General features: G+C 36.6%; 1 protein-coding gene across 4 annotated transcripts in view; it reads right to left on the bottom strand.

Moving 5' to 3' along the window:
• ESR1 (estrogen receptor 1) overlaps positions 1-21,766 on the bottom strand; it is a 191,390-nt gene that overhangs the window by 105,424 nt on the left and 64,200 nt on the right. For 2 of the 4 annotated variants that reach the window (XM_084515516.1, XM_084515515.1), the window contains exon 2: positions 5,249-5,753. In XM_084515516.1, coding sequence (XP_084371642.1) covers positions 5,249-5,682 — 434 coding nt within the window. In that variant the 5' untranslated portion in view covers positions 5,683-5,753. Of the gene's footprint in view, positions 1-5,248; positions 5,773-9,995; positions 10,076-21,766 lie in introns of those variants that run through there. The other 2 variants (XM_084515518.1, XM_084515517.1) reach the window with 2 other exon arrangements.

Here is a 21,766-nt window from a genome sequence, read left to right as displayed (position 1 = left end):
TTTATTAGAAGAAGTGGATGCATTTCATTTGCAGGACTTTACATTGTTTAGAGCTGTCTTAATTCTGGTCAGCCTTTCTTGTTTTCCTAATGAGAAATGCTGACATTTGATGTTCACTTTGCAATTGCTGAAGGAACTGGTGCCAGCAATTAATGCTTTCCCTATCAGAGCAGATACGGCCAGTAGTGTTTGTTGTTTCAATAGCCTCAGAGCAAGAGTGATCAAGGCCAATAGCACAGAGTCAATTCTCTGTCTTCCTCTCAAGGAATATAGTGCAGTGTCTATCTGAAGGGACATTACAGATGTTGACATCTTTGACTCCTTAAAAAAGGGAAACATAATGGTGGGATTTATTTCATATAGCTCTGGACATCACTATGCGTCCACCTCCTTGTCCATTCAAAAGATACCTACATCAGAATGAGTCTCTTTAGCCATCTTTTATTATACAGAAAGAAAAACTCACACTTTTAGGTAGGCCCTGATACATCTGGTCTATTTTAATTATGTATCTTAGAAAGGGATAATGTGTGTGCTTACAGTGCCTCTGTCTCTCTGTGGTTTCATAGACTAAGGGAGTCCATGTCAAGGTTTGATGCTGCTGTCCATGTCACATGATATTCGAGGTGTCCTAGGTGACCATTTTCACTGACACCTACCTGCTACTCCAGGAAGTTGTAGGTCCTGTGTCATATCTACCAGCCCCCTCTAACCTTACAGCCCTTCAAATGGCATCAACATATTATCTAACGAGAGTTGCAAATGAAGTAAATTTGCATGAGTCCTTCACGACTGATGTGTAAGTACCTCAGAACCTTTAACAGGTTTGTCTTCACAACACTTCCATGAGAAAGAGTAACTTCACATTTTCCTATTTTTTTCATTACAGGCATCTAGTGCTGTAAAATTAACAGGTATAACAGGACAAGCTCTGAAAACAAGAACACTGAGTATTCAACAAACTGGGGTCAAATGTCATACACTGATGCTTAGAGATAACCTGAGAATGGATTCATGCTGTAGAGAAAAACAACAAGAACCCAAAAAACTTCACAATACGTAGTATTCTTTCATGTTATGGAAAACCTCATACAGCATTAAAAAAAAAAAAAAAAAATAGATTTATTCTAACATTCTTTCAATCTTGAAATTTGGAATGCTCTTTAATGAGAACTCAACATGAGCAGCTACAAAGACTCATAATGAATCAGACAACATTAAAAAAAAAAAAAAAAGAAAAGAAAAAAAAGGAAAAAAAAAAGAAAAAAGAAAGAAAACATTAGATTAAGTAACATTGCTGTTCAAACTGCATTTATAAATTACAGAAGAGGATTCAATCTACATTTGTAATCTTTCTCCATTCTAGAAAGCATTAAAAGTTAAAGCTGTGATAATACCGATCAGCCCAACATGTTTATAGTAATTCAGTATCAATTTCAATATGATAAATACATTGCAGTAAAGCTAAATAAATACTTTATTATATTAATCTAATTCCAGAGCCTGAGGTACTAGAGGGAGTAATGAATGATTTTTCATCTGATATTTTTTATATGCTGATATGCCCTGTCTCTGTCAATCACTACAAACAAAAAGACAATTCTCTCATGAGGTAGCTGGTAGGGGCTGTCTCTTTTTACATGGGTTTTGCTCAAACTTGGAAGCAGCACCAAATGTAGGTTACAGAGAGCCTGAAATACAGGCATGATTTTACTTCAGGTTTGAGGAGTGCACTTTCAGTGGGATAACACTGTAACATCACACACTGGAAGAAGAAAAAGGATTCATCTTTGCTGTTTTTTATAAGAATTTAGTGAGGTAAATTAGATACTGAATGGCTTCTTGTTTTTTCCCCTGAATGAACAAAAACCTGACAAAAAAAATTTATATAAGGAAGTAATCTGACCAGAATATAAATTTATTAGTTAGGAACAAAAGAAATATTTCAATAAGTTCACTATAGTATCCATAAACAAATGATTTCCTGTATTAATAAACAACTAATAGCCAGCCTTTGATAAGAAACACTACTAAAAACAATGACAGAGAAAATAAAACATATGTAAATTCAAAGAGAATCAAAAACATAAGTAGTGTTATGCCTTCTGTCCCTTATTAAAAGATACTGACACTGTAAGATAAGGGAAAGGTATTTTAGTTTGGCTCCCTATAAAAACAAGTCACAAGGTCAGACAAAAAAGGGGTCAAGTTCAAAACAGCACAATATGAATTAATTAAGCCCAGTCTCTTTTCTCAAATTCTGATGACCCATGATTTAGAAACTACAGGAAAAAGGAGATTTATTTAGTTATTTATTTGTATTCTTCACAACATTTGTTCTTTTCTCTATGTACTGTTATATTCTTCAGCTAGACATATGTCTGTCATTGTCTTGTAATAACAAAGTCATTTAAAATGGAAACACAATTTAAAAGAAAAAATATATATATAACTTCTGAATGAATACGTGTCAATTAATACTTCAGCATGATTTTGAATATTTAGTAACAAAATCAAATTACCTTACATTTTCTTCACTACATGTGGTAGTCTTGTGACTGAATATTTTGAACATTTGGTCCAAGTACTAACAAAATATTATTTCAGCTCTTACCTACAATGAATATTTATTGTCCTAGTAACTTATATCACAGAATGCACTATTTGCATCCCAAATCCATCATATAACAGGGTTATATAAAACAATGCAAACATCCCAGTATGGTGAGCTAAACAGCACAACTGTTACACGGAAATGGTGAATAAGAATTCCTGAAGGGTCCTTTGGAGTCCTAAGTTACACTACTTGCTATAGCTGCAAGCAACCATATCATAAATTGATCATGATAGATTTTGAATTTTGCTAGGACTAGTTTGAGACTGTTTTGCATTTACCACTCCTTCTGGTAGGTTGCTCCAGAAATTCACCATTTTAGTAGTTAGACATCTTCCAATCTCCAGCATCTCTATTTATTGACAGATTATACTGCCCCATGCTCTCTTTTTTTCCAGAATCCAAGTGAAGCCAATGCAATTAGCCAAATGAAGTAAATTGGAAATTCATGCATTTAAATATTTTTAAAAGAACTTACTTTTATACCCCATGATTAGGTATTTAAATGTTTCCCAGACACTGAACACCTATTCAAATTATTTCTAGCAGACTATTTGTGATTGGATTTGTGCCAAAGTACAAGAATAAAGACCTAAAATTTAACGTTGTCAAGACAATAACTTTCTAAACACAGTCTTGCTGAAATGAAGAAAAAAGCAATGATTTATCAATTTAATTCCAACAGTAGTATGCCTGTTAACAAAAGATAATCATAGCAAGGACTTTGATACACATTTCCTATTACCATATCAAATGTGCCTTACAGAATTATGGCTGGAAGGGGCCATTAAATCTGTTGCATAACCTTGTATACAGATAAACCACCTGCACATCCAAGATCATAAATTCACTTAATTACTGCAGCTTTAAGCCCCATCAGTTGTGTACGGATAAAACACATCTTCAAAGGACATAGTCATCCTTGATCAGAAATATCAGTAAATAGGGAATCCATCACTGCCCTTACATGTTTGCTCCAATAGCTAAACTTCACTACTAAAAAGTATGCTAGTTTTATTTTGAAGTGTCTCACCTCAATTCACTATTCAAAAATGAAAGAATTTCATTTCCACAGTTCAACTTTTATTTCCAGATAATTCTTGTTTTTCTCTCTCCTTAAGTAAATCACCCTGACTATAGTACATTTCCTGCCTGTGTATTTCAGCTTCACAAATTCACTACTCCACTGTTTACACATCTCAGGTCCCTTACATGCTTTCTACAAAAAAAAAAAAAAAAAAAAAAAAAAAAAAAGTAATGTAGTGCAAAGTGCACTTTTACCCTGAAATCAGTTAATCAATCAAGATCTTTATGCTCTGATATGTATTCATTTTTCCTAGAGGAACTGCATTTGATTGCAGTAAGATGCATATTATTTGAATCAACTCAGTTAACAGATCACTTTATTGGAGTGCCTGGCATAACCATTATCTTTTCACTAGTTCTTATTTCAACTGATCTCCAAAACTGGTTAATCATTTGCAAAAAGCGCAACCATAATCTGTTTTTTTGGACCATATTCTGCTACCAGATTCTCACTCCGGCTGATTTAGACTATTTTTAAGAAGATACAGTGCTGTTCCCAGCAACAAACTATCTTGTGCAAATAAGTCTGACCAAGTCTGATTCTCAACAAGGAAAGAGTAATTTGTTTTTATTTACTTAGAGTCACTCCATGTGTAGCAAAATTACTTGTATCTCCCAAATAAACAGGTACAGACAGCAATTATAAAATATATATATAAATATATCTAACTGTTCACTCTGACTCAGTGAAGCCCATTATAATATGATGATGTAAAATTACGCTATTAACACTGCACAAACATTAACAGTGTGAGTATTGATGTGTTTGACTATATTTTCTTGGAAGCTACAACTCTATTAATTACTCCCACATATTTCAGAAATTAAGTAAATGTTTTCACAATTGACAATAATATTAAAACCCTTCAATCTAAGAATAAAAGTAAAATAAATAAAATAAGATAAAGAAAAATACCCTTTTATTTCAAATGCAGCATGTCAGATTTCTGCTTGATATATATCAACTTCCAATGAAAAATACAAGTTATTAGGCATATAGCTCACAGAGGTGGTTGCTGACTGAGATACTGTCACTGAGTCAGCTGTAACAGTTTGATTAGGAAGGTTACTCTGTGTCTGAACGACTTTCTATATAACCCACTTATACTGTAAAGGAAGTCAGAGGAGGAAAATACTCTTACTAGCAGCTAAGAGCTGAACAAACAATGGCTCGCATATGAAAACATCTGATGGTGGAAGTCTTTTTAGTATACTTTTAGACAGTAATCCTAATATATTGCAACAGGGAGATTGTTTGCCACTCCTTAATCAATTACGTTTTCATGTTTTCCAGAATTTCCATTCATGATTTAATTCATTTCTCATTTATATACAGTTTTCAAAATTTGCAGCTTACAGGCACAGTAAGCTGTAAGTTACAGTTCTGTTTTATCCTCTGCTATTTTTATGGTCTAGATATTGTGGACAATTCCGTGAGATTACATGGTCTTTTACACAAAAAGCAAAGCCGAGGGCACATATTGCATCATTCTATTTTTCTCAGCATATCTGCTTAAAGATGAAAGAGAAATCATCCGTAGCACTTACCTGTAGAAGGCTGGAGGACCAGCTTCCCTCATCCCGAAGCTGCCCTGTTCATTTTCAAGGTAGTAGGGTACCTGCTGGCTGTGATGATGGATGAAGGGTGAGAGCTGGGGTGCCGTTTGCAAGAACACCACAGGGCTTGGTGGGACATTGTTCAGTGAGTGAAATCCTGCCAGGCTGCTGGACCCAAAAGATTCTGAAGTAGGGGCATAACTGAGCGTAGTAGAGCCGTACACTGGAGCAGTAGTACCAAAATCGTAAGTGGCCCCTTCTGGGTAGTTAAAAACTCCTGTCTTGTTGCTCTCCACATACATGTCGCTGAGTGATCTTTCCAGGGGAATCTTCAGCTGAGGTCTGCTCAGTGTCTCCAGTTCAGTGCCTTGAATCTGGTGCAGCAGGGTAACTCCAGAGGTTTTGGTGTGAAGGGTCATGGTCATTGCTAATGGCAGTGAGCAAGGAACATATCTGCTTTTACTGTCAACAGCGAGATCAGCAGCTGGCAGTCCACCTAAAAAAAATACCAGAACCTATTCTGAGGTTCAGCAGAAATCATGTTAAAGCAGCACTACACAGGTATTCCTCTGATCTCAGCAAGGAGGAGGATGCAAACAAATGCAGGGTAAGCACTGGAAACACACATTCTCCCTCTCCCTCTAACTTTTGAGAACTCCTCATCTGCGCTAATATGCGTTACAAGGTGCTGGCTACAAGCCAGGAGCTCTTGCCTAGTGCCGACGCTGGTTTAAACATCACTTCAGAAACAATTAGCTTTGGAGTTATACCAAACAATTGTCCCACTGAATGTTACTTTATTCTTACTAGTCATTTAATTTTTCACTGCAGAGTAGCCAGCGCTCCACAGCAACTAACGGGAAAGGACGCTGAAATTAGACCAGGAAGACTAGTCCAGTGGTCAGCCAGATTACTGCCTTTTATTTCCTCAGCAGGCTCCAATCTATCTGTGCTTATCTCTCCTCCCATTTGATTCATTTTCGTGTTTGCTAGAAATATGTAATGTGTACATTGTAATGACCCTGGGTAGGACTATGCTGTAACTGAGATATGGCAAAGCAGAAAGTGTGTGCAAGCGCGTGCGCCTGTGTGTGCTTGTGCGTGTGTGTGTGTGTAGTTAGCCTCAGTCAACAGAACGAACTAACACAAATTAAAGGGTGACCTATGTAGGAGAAAACATTTATAACATGCTTGCATCAGTAATAGCAACTTGAATTAGCTAGAGGATAAAAATAGCTTTAAAAGTGAAGAAAAGCTTTAGATTAGCCTAGAATTTTCTATCTGCTTTTTTTTAGCTCATAAAATTATGAAGTAAATTATCCTTCAGACTTTGCCTTAGTAAAATCTTAAATATTAGGAAAAAATATTTGACTGCATAACACATGAATTGAATACAGGATTTTTTTTTATTATTCCCATGAACAAAAGCTCAGCAAACTTGATTTTTGAAATCAGAGTAGAAAATCAAGTAATCTAAAATAAACTAATGGGATCAGCTTTAAAACAAACTGAAATGCCTCTCAAAGTTATTTTTAGGAAAGAAAAGGGGGGGAGAGAGAACATAATGAAAAGGTGTGGCATGCGTGCTTCATCTTGCCATCTCATTCCATATAATTTTAACTTTGCACAAACCAGTTCTCCTGAACCAGCTAAATGAAAACCTCCAAAAGCTGTTCCAAGTTCTCTAGTATTATTGCTGTGGTCTGTGGTTCAGTCAGCTAAACAGATTAATGCCAACCCTAAACACATTAATATATGGGCTCCAATTAGTATGCTTTGAATACTAGCAAAGTCTATGCTATACTTAACTCCACAGTTAGTCGGCTCAACCTTCAGAAAAACCAAGAAACTGAAAAACTGAATATGCACGTCACTAATAGCCTCTAGAAAAGTTTACTAAAAATTGTTTTATTTTAGTAACACTGTGTTTTTAAAATTTCTGCTAAAATAGCAGGTTACTTACATTTCAAAGATTATACTGACATAATATATATCTACCTCTGCAGACACACAGCTAAGACAGCAGCACACACATAAATATGTACTTGATAGATTTCCTCACCCACCCCGCCACCCTCCCTACCCTGTTCAAATTTCAAATTGCAGACTTTGATCAAAGAGATAAGCCTGTTTAAATAACACTGGACTAAACATGTTCCCAGTTAAAAAAAATAATAATAATCAGACAATCATACCCAGCAGTTCAGAAAGTCTTCGAAGAGTTATACTGAAAATATGCCAGACAGTGTGAGAGAGAAAAAAGAGAGTGTGTGCATGTTTTCATAGAGTGGGTGAATGTGCATCTGCAGAGACTCACAAAACAGCAAGCAAGCATAGCTCTCAACAGCCAGTCTGCTGGGCTACACAGACTGAAATGAATGGCAGTTACGAGTTTAAGGTCGGTCACTCTTATAGATTTCATTTCGTGCTTCAGTAATACGTAGAAGAAGCATTGTCTCATATTATACTGCATAATCTGGGAATTAATGTGAGTCTGTCTGCCTTAAGAAGTACCCACTTCTTATGTGTGTTACAAAATGGACTTTAAATTTTTATTTAAACCATTATCTGATGTGTATGCTATTTTAGAAATACTACACTGACATGTAATAAAACGCTACAGCATAATAGCTGGGCAGAAGATGGAAGATAGAAGAGTGAGCACGCCGAGTTGACTTCTGAGTGTGTCCTGTGCAACCTTAGTGCACTTTACATGCAGTTTTTTAAAATGTCATTAATTATTTTGGGAGTGTTGTATGTTTTCAGGGAGACAAATATCTAAAATTTCCACCACATGCAAACAACACTGAAACACACTTTAGGATTAAGCAAAAGCAGCTGCTCTTTAATGTCTGCTTTACACAATTCAACCTTATGACCATTTTTCTACAGGCCAGTGCGGAAAGTTTCAGACAGTTTCAGAGCTCGGGAATAGATGGCTGCAGATTCCCTGCATACATAGACTGGTACACATCTCAGAAGAAAAATGCAAGTGCCACCAACAAGGTCTTATGGGTGGGTTAGAAATCCCTGTAATAGCATATTGTAATGCTTGCGTCAACTTTTTTCTTTGGGGAAGATCAAGGGGGCAAGAAAGGGCAGACTGTGGGAGGAAGGTGGGCCTAGTTAATCAAGCAAAATTCTAGGAAGAAGGTGAATTTTTTATTTATCCATATTGCATAATATTTTATTTTTATTATGCATACTATTTAGACATTAAAAAAAAAGTCAAAATAGTATTTAGACTTCATAAAATAAAATCTGTGAAATGCAACAGATTATCAAAAGTGTTTATTTTCCTTGTCCTGTGTGGTGATGACTACCCTACTTGCCCCAACTAACATACAGAGCTTTAGAGATAGCATTGAATGTGTCTGCTTGTGGGCTTGTCCAAAGAACATAGGTTCCTAAAACCTGGTCTTTTTGCCCAAAGACCAGGACTTACTCCACCACCCAGTTAATCACTTTGATCCATTAGATGTCAGGTTTTATCCATTTTGAACACAATACATACAGGATATAGCAAAAAGTTTTGGTGGTACTTTTCACCTGTGGATGCAAACAGCCTAATCAAAAACTTGGTTACACTAAATGCCATTTCATATATGCCTTTATATACTTCATGTATGCCTTCATAGTAAAGGGCTTCCCTTATACACTGGATATGTAAAAATAATAATGGTAATAATAATGAAATCACATGTAGTAACTATAGAGCAAATAAAAACACAAATTTCCTGCAACATCTTCATTTCCAGTGCTAGACATAAATGCTCAAAAAATACCAAGTCAATGGGAAATGTACCTTTTAAGATTTGATAATTTCTCCACTAACATTTATTCAGCTACAGCCCTATGTATTTCTTTCACTTTAATTAAGGGCCTAGTATTGTTTCAGGGATACAGCACACATATTACAGGAGAAAGTCATCTATTCAAGCCTTCCTCACACCCCTATAAATACTGAGGGAAACTGGTTCTGCAGACTGAAAAGTTGCTAAATTTGCATCAGGTATAGATTGTTTTTTGGGATATGACTGAAGTTTGGGGATATACAATTAAGATTAATGCTGGTTTTTAGCCATACATGATATGTACACATCTGTTAGAACAGGGAAAAAAACAGGAAGGAAAAACAGAACAGCAGTTAATGAATACTGAAAAAACAGGAGGGGACAGTCCACAGTGACTGAGGAGCACTACAGACATTGACTAGGAAGTTCAAAGCAGAAATTGCTTCTTCACATGTGGTGTTTTTTAGTGAGAATGAGACAAAAGGTGAGTTTCTGAATCAATGAAGATTTAGGCACTCTTTCTCATGGAAATTAGAAATAAATTGATTACATGAAAGTGACTGATTAAATCCTGTGTTCCCCTTTTAATATCTCAGCCTATTTTCCTTTTCTAGTTATATCAAAGTTCCAGTGCCCAACTCCAATTTTGCAGAATGAGGATTTCACCCTAAGTAACACTGATGAAATACCATCTGTAGAAATGTTAAAACTAAATCACATTTCTGTAGTTAAGTTTGCATCATGTAGAGCTGGATAATATTCAAATTTGTTTCTGAAGGCAAATTCTGCCCATTTCAATTCATTGATGCCCACAGTTTGCTTTTTACATGTATTTATTTATTTTTTTCCTTTCTGACAACCAGCTAGACTGATCAGATTAAACTAGCAGAGTCTGTACAGTTTGACTCAACCAGACAACTGCACCACTGATCCAACACACTTACCAGCTAGAAACAGGAGGGTTCTGAATTAAATTCAGCATTCTTATTATAACAGAAAACATGAGCATATTTTCTCTTCAAATCTGGGAAATAAGTCAAAAACAAGAGAATTAACCTCCTTGTAAATGTAAATGTAAATGAAGTGTCACAAGCCACTCAGAAACAGAGAAAGGAAAAGGAAGGATAATAAAATATATAGGAAAAAAAAAAAAAAACTTATCTAAATAACTAAAATAAGGTTTGGGGATTTCTAGTGCCATGATTCATTTTCTATTAAGTAAAAGTCCTCAAAGTCAATCGGGGTATGGTAATAGAACAAGTTCAATTTATAGGAGAAGAAAGAAAGAAAGAAAGAAAGAAAGAAAGAAAGAAAGAAAGAAAGAAAGAAAGAAAGAAAGAAAGAAAGAAAGAAAGAAAGAAAGAAAGAAAGAAAGAAAGAAAGAAAGAAAGAAAGAAAGAAAGAAAGAAAGAAGAAAGAATTTGAGGAAGAAACGGCCTGAACAGAACAAATTCTTGATTCTGGAAAAGCTAAAATAGCAGTTTGAAGGAAAAGGAAATGAAAGTAAAAAACATATATGAAAACTATTAAAATTAGAGGAATCCTTAATGATAGCAAAACTCCTAATCCTGTACTGGGTGTTTTTTTCAGTGCTAGTTTTAGTACATATTCCAACAGAAAGTGGTAAACTCAGAACTGAGAGGATATACTATAAATTTTCCGTAAACCTGCTGACAGTGAGAGACCATAAACTTCATTGCTCTGGTTCCACAACTATAAAGATAGAAGCTTTTTTTAGCTGCTGCAATTAAAGAAGAATCTATTGCACATAACAGGAGGAACATTATGTTTTTCCAAGATTCCACTGTAGCATTACAGAGAAATTATGTTGTGTTTAGTCCAGTGAGGAAACTCCTCAAGATAGACAGCTGGAGAACAGCACCATCTACCCCACTGCTTTACAAATCTCTGGAAATAAATAAATAAATAAAATAAAGCCCTTGATACCACTAGGCAAAGCATGAGGTATGCTGAAAAATTCCTTAGGCTCTTAGTAGAGATAAGCTCTTCAATCTGTTATTGGTAGTTTATAACATTTAATTTTTTTATAAGCTGATTTGAAGATGTCTACATTTTTTCTCCAGCCCCCAAACAATTTACCAAAACTGTCTATGGCATGAAAAGGCTGGACCAAAGATTTTTAATTCTGCATTTACTTTTTATGTTTGTTTTACAATTACAAGGGGAGTTTCTGCTTTCACATGTGAAATGTATTTAGGGAGTTTGATAGCATTTTCTCAAAATATTTATTGTTCCAAACAAGAAACAGTGGAACACAATTATTCCACACGTTTATTAATTTCCATCTTTTAGATATACTTTCAGTTTTGTCTATACACTGACTGAGAAGATCTTTTATATATTTTATCTGAAATTATCTGTGTAAGCAAAAGAAAAACTAGGCTGGGATGTCAGGGTAGGTTTTTGGTGAAGTATTCTAATGCTTTTTCATTTTAAGAGTGCTTACAATTACTTATGACGTGATCAGATTTTTGCCATTCAGGTGGAAATCTTACACGTCAGGGATGAGCTCAGAAAGAATGACTTGGAAGCATGTGAGCCATTTGGACAGAAATGTTTTGCTTTTCCCATCTTAAAGATTTCTAGAAAACCACAGAATCACAGAATTTTCTAGGTTGGAAGAGACCTCAAGGTCATCGAGTCCAACCTCCAACCTAACGCTAACAGCCCTCCACTAAACCATATCCCTAAGCTCTACATCTAAACGTCTTTTGAAGACTTCCAAGGATGGTGACTCCACCACTTCCCTGGGCAGCCTGTTCCAGTGCCTCACAACCCTTTCAGTGAAGAAGTTCTTCCTAACATCTAGCCTAAAACTCCCCTGGCTAAACCTTTTTTCTTGAAATAACCTTTTTTCTTGAAATGAGAAGCCCTTTTTTGCTATAGGTTTTATAGCAGGAACTTTGAATCTGGCAAGGACCTGAAACTGTCACAAAAATGCCTTTTGCTGTTCCCTGAAACTCCACCCACATTTGGCCAATTTTTAAACTATTTTGTAAAATTTTTAGAAGTTAATATTTCTTAAAAATTCTCCTGACTGAACATGCTCTCTTCTCTCTCAGCTCCTAGTCCTGACTGGACTGGGCATGAAACTTCCCAAAAAAGTGACTGATATGCCACCATCCAGATGAACGTACAAAAAGTTTTCTCCTTTCATTACTGTTCTGGGGCACAGTAAGAGTCCAGGCTTGAGTGCAGATTATTGTGTCAGTTATAATGCTGAATTTCAGTTCCCAGATTTGCAGACTGCATTTCCTGACACCAAAGTGGGATACCATCTTCCTTTTCAATTCAGCATTACAAAACAATCTGTAGAAATGTACCCTTTCCTAAAGGAGTAGAAAATATGCTGTAATATAACTAGCTTGTGAATTTCTTCAGTGTTTTTTGTGCCTATGAAAGATGGGAAAGGATAAGACTTAACAATTATGCCCAAGCCATACAGGATAAATGACTTACTACATACATAAAATGGGCCAAAATACCTGAGTACTCTGGACAAACTCAAAAGATATTAGCAAATACTGATGTTTCAAAGGGTTAGTGCAGATGTTCTCATGCAGGCTGGAAAAAAAAAAAAAAAAGAAAAAAAAAAAAAAGAAAGCTGGGGGTGAAGAGGGGAGGCAAGAAAAAAGGAAGAAAAAAGACATCTCTCTGCTTTCCTAAGCAAAATGTTAACCACTTGTGAATGAGATGTTCACTGGCAGACACGTAGCACTACAATACTGTGATTTAACATTAAAGAATATACCTTGCTTAATCACAAATGTTGCATCGTAACATACCATTCCTCATAGATCTTACTTAATTTTAAGAACTGAATGAGCTCTGAAAAACAAAGCTGGAGCTTAGTATCCCATGTTCATATTATTTTATTGTGCTTATTTCAAAGACAAATCAATTTGAGTGACTGATCATGAGTTAGCATTTTGAAAGGAATCTACCAAGAAAACTTTCATAAAATCATGAAACCGCTTGAGTTGGAAGGTATCTTAAAAATCATCTAGTTCCAGCCCTCTGCCATGAGCAGGGACATCTCCCACTAGACCTGGTTGCTCAAAGCCCCATCCAACCTGGCCTTGAATGCTTCCAGGGAGTGGGCATCCACAGCTTCTCTGGGAAACCTCTTTTACTGCCTCACCACCCTCTGAACAAAGAATTTTCTCCTAACACCTAGTCTAAGTCTCCCCTCTTTTACTTTAAAAAGGTTCCCCCTTGTCCTATCGCTATCTGCTCATGTAACAAGTCATTCTCTTTTTTAAAAGCCCCTTTTAAGTACTGAAAGGCTGCAGTGAGGTTCTCTTCAGAGCTTTCTCTTTTGGCTGAACATCTTCAGCTCTCTCAGCCTTTGTTCACAGGAGAGGTGCTCCAGGCCTCCAATCATCTTCATGACCCTCCTCTGGACCCACAGTAGACGCACATCCTTCTTGTGCTGGGGGTCCCAGACCTGGATGCAGTACTTCAAATGAAGCCTCAAAGGGCAGAGCAGAGGGGGACAATCACCTTCCCTTGGCGAAGTGCTGGCCACTCCTCTTTCAATGCAGCCCAGGATGCAGTTGGTCTTCTGGGCTGCAAGTGCACACTGTTGGCTTATGTCAAGCTTTTCATCCACTTGAACTCTCAAGTCTTTCTCTGCAAGGCTTCTCTCAATGAGTTCTTCACCCAATCTGTACTCATGTCTGAAATTCCTTGACCCAGGTGCATCACATTACACTTGAACTTTTTGAAACTCATCGATTCACATAAGCCCACTTCTCAAGCTTGTCCCTTTGGATGGCATCCCTTACTTCCCACAGCACCACTCAGCTTGGTGTCATGTGCAAACTTGTTGAGGATGCACTCAATCCTACTGCCTATGTCATTGATAAAGAAATTAAACAGCACTGGTCCCAAGACAGACCTCTGAGGGGCATCACTTGTCACCAACCTCCACTTGGACATAGAGCCATTGACTTCAGGTTGAACTCTGAAAATCTTCAGAAGGAAGACAGCTTTGTATTAAGGATAAGTCATCTTCAAAAATGATCAAGTATTACCATGCCTGGACTCCCAGAGTTAGTCAGAAATAGTTAACCCCATTTTTGTGGTGATATTAGGTGTGACTAACAAGTTTTATTTATGAGATTCAAGTTGTGAAACTGAGCACAAAATTTCAGCATTTCCCAGGTAGGTGAGGAAGACAACTGTAGCCAACTTATTTCTAGTTATCAGAGGACAGTTTGAGGAAACAAGTTGCAGAAACAAGCTCCTTAAATCTGAGTAAGATACCTTGGAGGAGAGACGTGAGAATGGTGTCGGTAAGAAAGATTTTTATCTGAATGAACTCTTAGGAAAATTCAAAAAAGTCTGGTTATAAAAACATGCCAGTTTCCCCAACATGGCAGCCTGAGCTTCATACAAGAATTGACACTAGATACCAGTTAAGTGTCTTAACTAGAAGACAGAATAAAGAAGCCTTCCAGATAGCATTATAAATTTGTAACTGTGATACCGTTATAAATTTGTAACTGTGATATCTGTCTTCCAAGTTTGTAAATTCTTAATTTATTTAAACTTAAAGTACCCTGAGGTGATTTCAGGGTAAATGGCACACACTGCAGTATACCCATGTAATGTCCCTAAAGAAATGAAATTCTTTAAACTGATAAAGTACCTTTGGTATAACACATAGCATCCAAATAATGATCTTGAGATCACTTAACAGATAACAGGTTGTACCTCTGGTGAACCTATACATACCAATTTGAACATGAGTAATGCAGGAATCTATGTGGAAGAAACATCTAGATATTCTAGATATAAGAATTAACCAAAAAAAAAAAAAAAAAAAAAAAAAAACTGAACAGTCTGTAGAGTACAGATAAACACACATCTTCCCCTGCCTCTTGTCCCCATCCCTTCCCCCAGAGTCCTCCATTGTTTCAGCAGTTTTTTTAAATGGATGTCAGCTCCATTTACTAATCAGTCATATTTCATAAATAATTAGCCTCACTCACGGTGTTATTTCTCAATATTTCTCAATACTCATTTTCCTGCTAAATGCATGACAGTCTACTAAGGAACAACAATGGTCTCTCAGATTTCAGGCTTAAACACATATGCAAATACGCCTGTGCAAGTGTACCCCTTGGCATGCAAAATATGCATGATGATGTTCTCCTTAGGTAAACTGTCCCAGTTACATCATTTCAAATACTGTGCTGTAATCTCTGCCTGATGACTATTTTTTTCTTATCTTTTGCTCTAGTTTCAAGTGACACTGCAACAGATACCTATAACAAATACAACTCTATAACTCTATTATTTCAAAAGATGTTTGCTAATGGGAAACGGGAAAGGAAAAAGAGGAAAGGGGAAAGCAAGTGCTTGCCCATTTTATAATATTCAAATTTAAATAACAGGTCTCAGATTAGGCCTCTCAGTGTGAGAATTCCTGTTTCCTTTATTCCCTTTTGGGTCTCCCAGTACAAGAAGAAATTCCAGAGAACCCAAGTATGTGGATGCCAGGCATAAGAGAACCTGCTTCAGGTAGCAGGACCTGCTCATTCCGCAGAAAGAAAGGTTCAGGGTAAACCTAATTGTTATTTACAACTGCTTTACCGGAGAATACAAAAAAAAAGAGACAAATTCTTCTTGGAAGTGCACAGTGACAGGCCAAGAGGCAACATTAGACCAGGTGGTTTAGAAATTCAAAATAGATATTAGGACTTCTTTTTTTTTTTTTTTAACCATAAAATTGGTCAAATACTGGAAAATGTTGTTCAGAGGCTGTGGACTCCCTGTCCTTCGAGTTTGAGACTCAACTGAACAAGTCTCTGATCAAACTGATATGAATAGCCTTCCCTTTAGCAGATATTTGGATGAGATGACATTTTATCATCCCTTCCAATTTAAATTGTTGTACAATTCTGTGAATCTAATACACAGATCTGCAACAAAATATTCACACAGAAGACATTAATAGGTTAATTGATTATCTGTTTCTTTCCTGGTCTTCACAGAAGCCTAATTTCAATATCCCATGTCATGCTTTCATCTCTGCTGCACTTTCATCAAGATAAGTTACCTGTCTTTTTCAATTGGCTTGCGATTCTCCCTAAATTAGATAGGAACTAAGAAGATTCAAGGGGCAAAGACACCCCAAAATTCCCTTCAATTCATCTATTTGCTGACCTGATCAATGTCTTAAGAGTCTCAGTACCCTGGCTAAGATTCTATAATAATGAGAGTTAAGAAATATAAGGGATCTATTGTCCTCTCCTTACCTTCTCAGCATCTCTGTGACATGCTCCCATTCAGACCCAAAATGCCTTTGTAGCCCACTGTCCCAATAATGGATCAGCATGTTCTCAGAAGTCATTAGCATATATGTTTGAACACCCACCAAGTCTGAGGTGCTACATGGTTGCCCAGGTCTCGTGGCTTACACAAAATAAAGTCAGCTGCCTCTTTTGATGGAGATGACTGCCTTCAACAAAAGAGTCAATCTGAAGCATCATTCTTCATGTCTAGTTCTCTCTGACAATGTTTTCCTGTACATACTTGTGATGGCATGTACCAAACATGTACCGAAGTGACCAGAGTGTCCAAGTGTTTAGAAGACTGAGCTTAGCCCCAAGCCAGAAGATGGTATAGAATCAAACTAATGGCATGGCCCAGTTCCTTCATTTTATTTCTTTCTAGTAACAATATTCAAAGATATTATGTCTTGTTTTAACACCTCACACATTCACATTTCTTTGCTGGCAGGTGGCCCTTCAACAAAAAGTTCCTTGTGGTGAGGCTAGCCATACTACCTCATGAGATTATATTTCCTGTGACTGTGAGGCCAAGGTAACTCTTCACAAGATAACTTAACTTCAGCAACCCATTCTTGTCTACAGGAGTATTTGCCTTTAGTAAATGGTAGCAGAAGTCCCTCATTTTCTGTTTGTCTTCAGAGAATTGGTTTTGCTTTGGGTATTCCATTAATCATTGCTAATCTTTCTTCTCTGGTATTGCAAGTACGGCTACATATACATGTTAATAATCTGTAACCTGCACATCAAGTCCTCTGGTGTACCTTATCTTCTCTACCTAATTGCAGATTATCACAGAGCCACTGGACTGTTGCCACTGCCATGCAAGGAAGATACCTGTTTTATTCCCTGCCTGTCCTCATAAGCTTCAAATCCAAATGGAAATATCCACAGGTTTATTAGTTCTTGAACTAATCAGTGCTGCTACACACTTTCCTGTATTTTCTCCCTGATGTCAAAAACTGGTTTGTTATTGTCACCACCAGTCCATCAACAACTACAGACACATCTGATTGACTCACTGTTGCTACTGGTCATCCATCTAGTACATTGTCTAGAAAAGCAGTCTGTCAGCAGCTGTTCATTAAAAATGGTCGTGTCCAGCAGGAAAGGTACTGACTACAGTCATCTTGTGCAGACTCCAAGTAAAATAGCAAATTTGATATTCTAGATAGGAGGATGATAGATGTTGTGAGTTAACAATTCATCAATTCTTTGTAAATGGAAGCTGTATCTTCTGTCCTCCTTTAATTGATAGTTGTTTTCTTTTTTAAATAATAAGACAATATTTTTTTATTCAAAAAAAAAAAAAATCAACCCATCTAGAAGAGAGATGTTTCAGTAAGAGGTTCCCTTGGATTATATGATTTCTTTTAAGTAGCAGAAATGTACTGTATATTTCAAAAGATGTATTTTTGGAGGTAATAAACAGCTTCTTCCATAACAATTATTCTACAGATATGCAGGCCCAGAAAGATCTTGAAATTAATTATATTTCTGATACTTTAAGATTAAAAAAAAAATAAAATAAAATGTTAGAGATTGTATTAAATATATAATACAAAATAGGTTTGTACTATATCTTCCATGATATTATGAATCAGTCACTGTCTTCAGTGGAACTGATCATGATGAGGTAAGACAAAAAATGAGTTTAAGTGCTTTGCTGGATCAGGGCCTATGTCTCTGATCCTCACACATCATCTCCAACCATCAGAGAAGTCCAAAATTAACAGCCACAGAGGCTATATCTCATTCTTTGGGAATAACTTGCAAACTTTCCAAAATTCTGTTTCTGTGATATAAGGTATACTCCTTAGTCCAGAGAAGAAGTCCAATTTTAAAACTGATTTAAGAAGGCTACAAGCACAGTCAAGGCAATCTGAACCAAAAAGCGATGCAAAATATTCAGTTCTACAGTGATGATTGTTTGTACCTGGGAGCACCTAGGATCACCATCAGAAGGTTCTTGTTGTGCCAAGTCTAAGTACACTTAAAACAAAGAATGTTTACTTAATAGCATAGATTTAAATATCCAGCTTTATGCCAGTGACTGGAAATAGCACCCTAAAAAAGCTTCGCAATTTCTTCAGAGGATTCAAATAGACTTGTATCTCCTGCTTACATTAAATGGTTACATTTATTCAATAAAACTGAGATATGCTTTATAAACTCAAAATATAAACTCATCAAGAGTTGATCAAGATATCAAACAATGCAACTGCAAATACAAGAAATTTATACAGAACTAATGAATTGCCAATAATAGAATTTTGTTCAAAGGACCAGGGTATTACAAGGAATTACAAAGGGTACTCAAACTGGACATGGTCCTGTGCAATCTGCTTGAGCATGGGTGTTGGACCAGAGGACATGCAGAAATCCTGGCCAACCTCAACCAGTCTGTGAAACTAGCCAGTATGTCACTGAAGCATCAATATATGTTACAACTGTTGAAGACTTCATTCCCTGCCAAAATAGTATGGATAATGAGCAACAACAAAATCATTCAACTTCAGCGTGCTCTAACCAGCATCAAACAGAAAATGGCATCACAATTATCTGCAGTATGCTGTCGCAAGGAGATGAGACACAAACCCCCACCCCTACCCCATCCTCCAAGAATAAAAAAAAAAAAAAAAAAGCCACTTCTATGCTTTTTTAAAAAGACAAAAATGCATTGTCATCTGTCAAGCGGAACAAATAGGACCTTAGTGATTCAGTAACAGTTGCACTCTCTTGGCAGATATTAGCTTGTTTAAGGCAGGGAAGATCAAAGGACACAACTGAATGCCAACAATGGGGGGGAGGGGGGGGAGAAAAAAGGTCAAAGTTATTTATTATTTCAGCATACCCCTATCTTTATTTGTTCTACTACCATTTTCATTGTTTTGTGCAACAAGATGGAGGTCTTCCTGAAACAGAGCAGTCAATAATTTAATGCAATGGTTCTTTTTGCAATACAGGCTCACCCTATAAGTTCAGAAACTCATCAGAGCAATAGTTTTCCCATTCCTAATAGTATGTGAAATACACAGTCCCACATATCCGTTTAGTACAACAGTCTACAAACCATAGAAGCAACTATTATCTATTAGCAATGACTTAGAGAAAGGGTAATAATGAACAGGAATCATTGGCATTGGAGAAATCTAATATAAAAATATTGATATTTGATTTGAAAAAATAGAAAATCCAGGGTTAGTTTTATCTGGCTGGTATTTTCCATGAAAGTGATATTACAGCTGAGATACCTTCAAAAGCTGCCAACACTACTGTCATAAACTTCTTGCAGCTATGGTAAATTAATTTAAATGTTAAAATCTTTGGTTGTTTTTTGTTGTTGTTGTTGTTGTTTTCTGTTTGTTTTTGTTGTTGTTGTTGTTGTTTGTTTGTTTGTTTTGTCTAGGAAAACTAGGAAAATGCAGCTCTTATTGTGTAACTATGTGATAGGGTTATTCCTAATATTTCCTAAATGAGGTAATCAAATAATTAAAACCTCAACGGTACATCATTCATACAACCTCCTTCCTATCACGCTTGTTTGAGTAGGATATGTATGCTTAGAAAGGCCTCATCACAGAAAAAGAAAATACTTGGTAGTGTTGGCAGCCTCTGCTGTTGATTTTCCATCCCAGAGTACAAACAGTCCTGACATCATCGGAGCTACATGGACTGGTGACACATTAGAGCTCAGACCCAATATTGTGACACTGCAGGTGGCACCACAAAGGCTTCAGCCACTACAAGGAGGTTAGCAAGTGGACACTGATGTCAGCCAACCTCATTGGGGATGGCTGGCAAAGACAAGGCGTCAATGAAGATGCTGAAGGCATTTTCCTCAGGGAAATACTCATTTTGTAAGCTAGAGGTGGATGAAAATACAAGCTGCTTTGACTTTATTGAAAATAGAATGTACCTGCAGACACTCTCAGGCACTGGAATGCAGTTGTTAACTGTTGGAATATTCCCTGGAGTAAGTTTGGCATGTGCCAAATAACACTACTCCAAACAATCTCCAAGCATGGTTGAGGCATTAAAAAAGTACAGGGACCACTGTCATTATTTAGTTTGCATCCATACACCATTTTGTGGAAAGTAGTATCTTGGATACAAGCTAATTCCAGAGCAACTGGTCCAGCTGTCTGGTAATAATTTGGGGTGAATTTGATTTGTGATTATAGCTAGAGCCCCTGGCTTTTAAGTTTGTTACAAATACTAATTTGCAACCTGTTTGTTAGGTGCCAAAGTTCAAGAGTGATGCAGACTGTTACAAGCTGGGCATGCCTCACTCTCAGCAGCTTCTGCATGACTTGAGGGTCATGCACAGTGAGTCAGTGGGCACTTCTGACCCAAAGCACTCAACGAGCATTTCACAGAGGAAACACATCCCCATTTCAGAGTTCAGGGAATTCAAATTCCTGAAAGCCAGCCTGGAAAGGCAATTTGGCATGCTGGTCAGGCCTTTAAAAAGAATAGTTTTGCAATACAGTTCAAGTGGTGAACCGCTGACAAAAGTGGTGGTAACCCTCCTCCTACCGTTGCATTCCTGTCCTCTTCCATGCTCCCAGCTTGGAGACCAACATCTGCAAAATGCTTTTATTTGTGTTCTGAAATGTGAGTTTCATGCTGGTGCAGCTCTTGACCCAGCACAGTGGAAGCTGCAGAAGTACACAGACGGAGTGGGGAGAAGGAGATCACCTTTTTCAGAAGCATCCAGCACTTAGGTTAATTTATGTGTACCATAAAAGCACACACAGAGAAACCAAGGCAAAGAAGAAAGGAGGCAAACTGCCAATGAGACATTTGTCCACCACACATTCACACTGGTAATGGTGAAACTGAATCAAATACACCATGGATTACGTATATGTGTTATATGGTTAATTTATTTTTCTATTAACCCTATTAACTTATGCCTTCCTTAACAAGTTATTTTGTTTTGTGTAAATATTCAGTGCTTGCAAAAGAAAGAATGCTTGTTGTTTAAGACCAAGAAGAAATATTTTGCTTTTCAAAACTTTTTATGAACATGCTTAGTTAAATTTTTCCACATTTCTATGCAAAAACCCAAGCAGTAAAATGTCATTTTTAGAGGAACTTCTAAAGATTTGAAATTAGCCAATGTTGGCAAAGAATAATATATATAAATAAATATATAATAATAATATTAAAGAATAATTTATTTTTACTGGGAGAAAGATATTATTCTGTAATATATACTGTTCAATTAAGAAACAGGAAATAAAATATACTGTTAATTTCATTAAGCCAAAAATACAGGATTAGCGATGGAAAGTTCAAAAATTGTCCATCCATAATATTAAGGTAGGTACATTATACATCTTTATAAATAAAGGTGTTTTCACATAGATTTTAAGAGGCTGTTGTAAGCA

Source organism: Aythya ferina (genome assembly GCF_964211825.1).
Source record: "Aythya ferina genome assembly, chromosome: 3".
In the NCBI taxonomy this organism is placed as follows: domain Eukaryota; kingdom Metazoa; phylum Chordata; class Aves; order Anseriformes; family Anatidae; genus Aythya; species Aythya ferina.
Note: the sequence above shows the minus strand (reverse complement) of the source record. Positions and strands in the feature narration are given on the sequence as shown.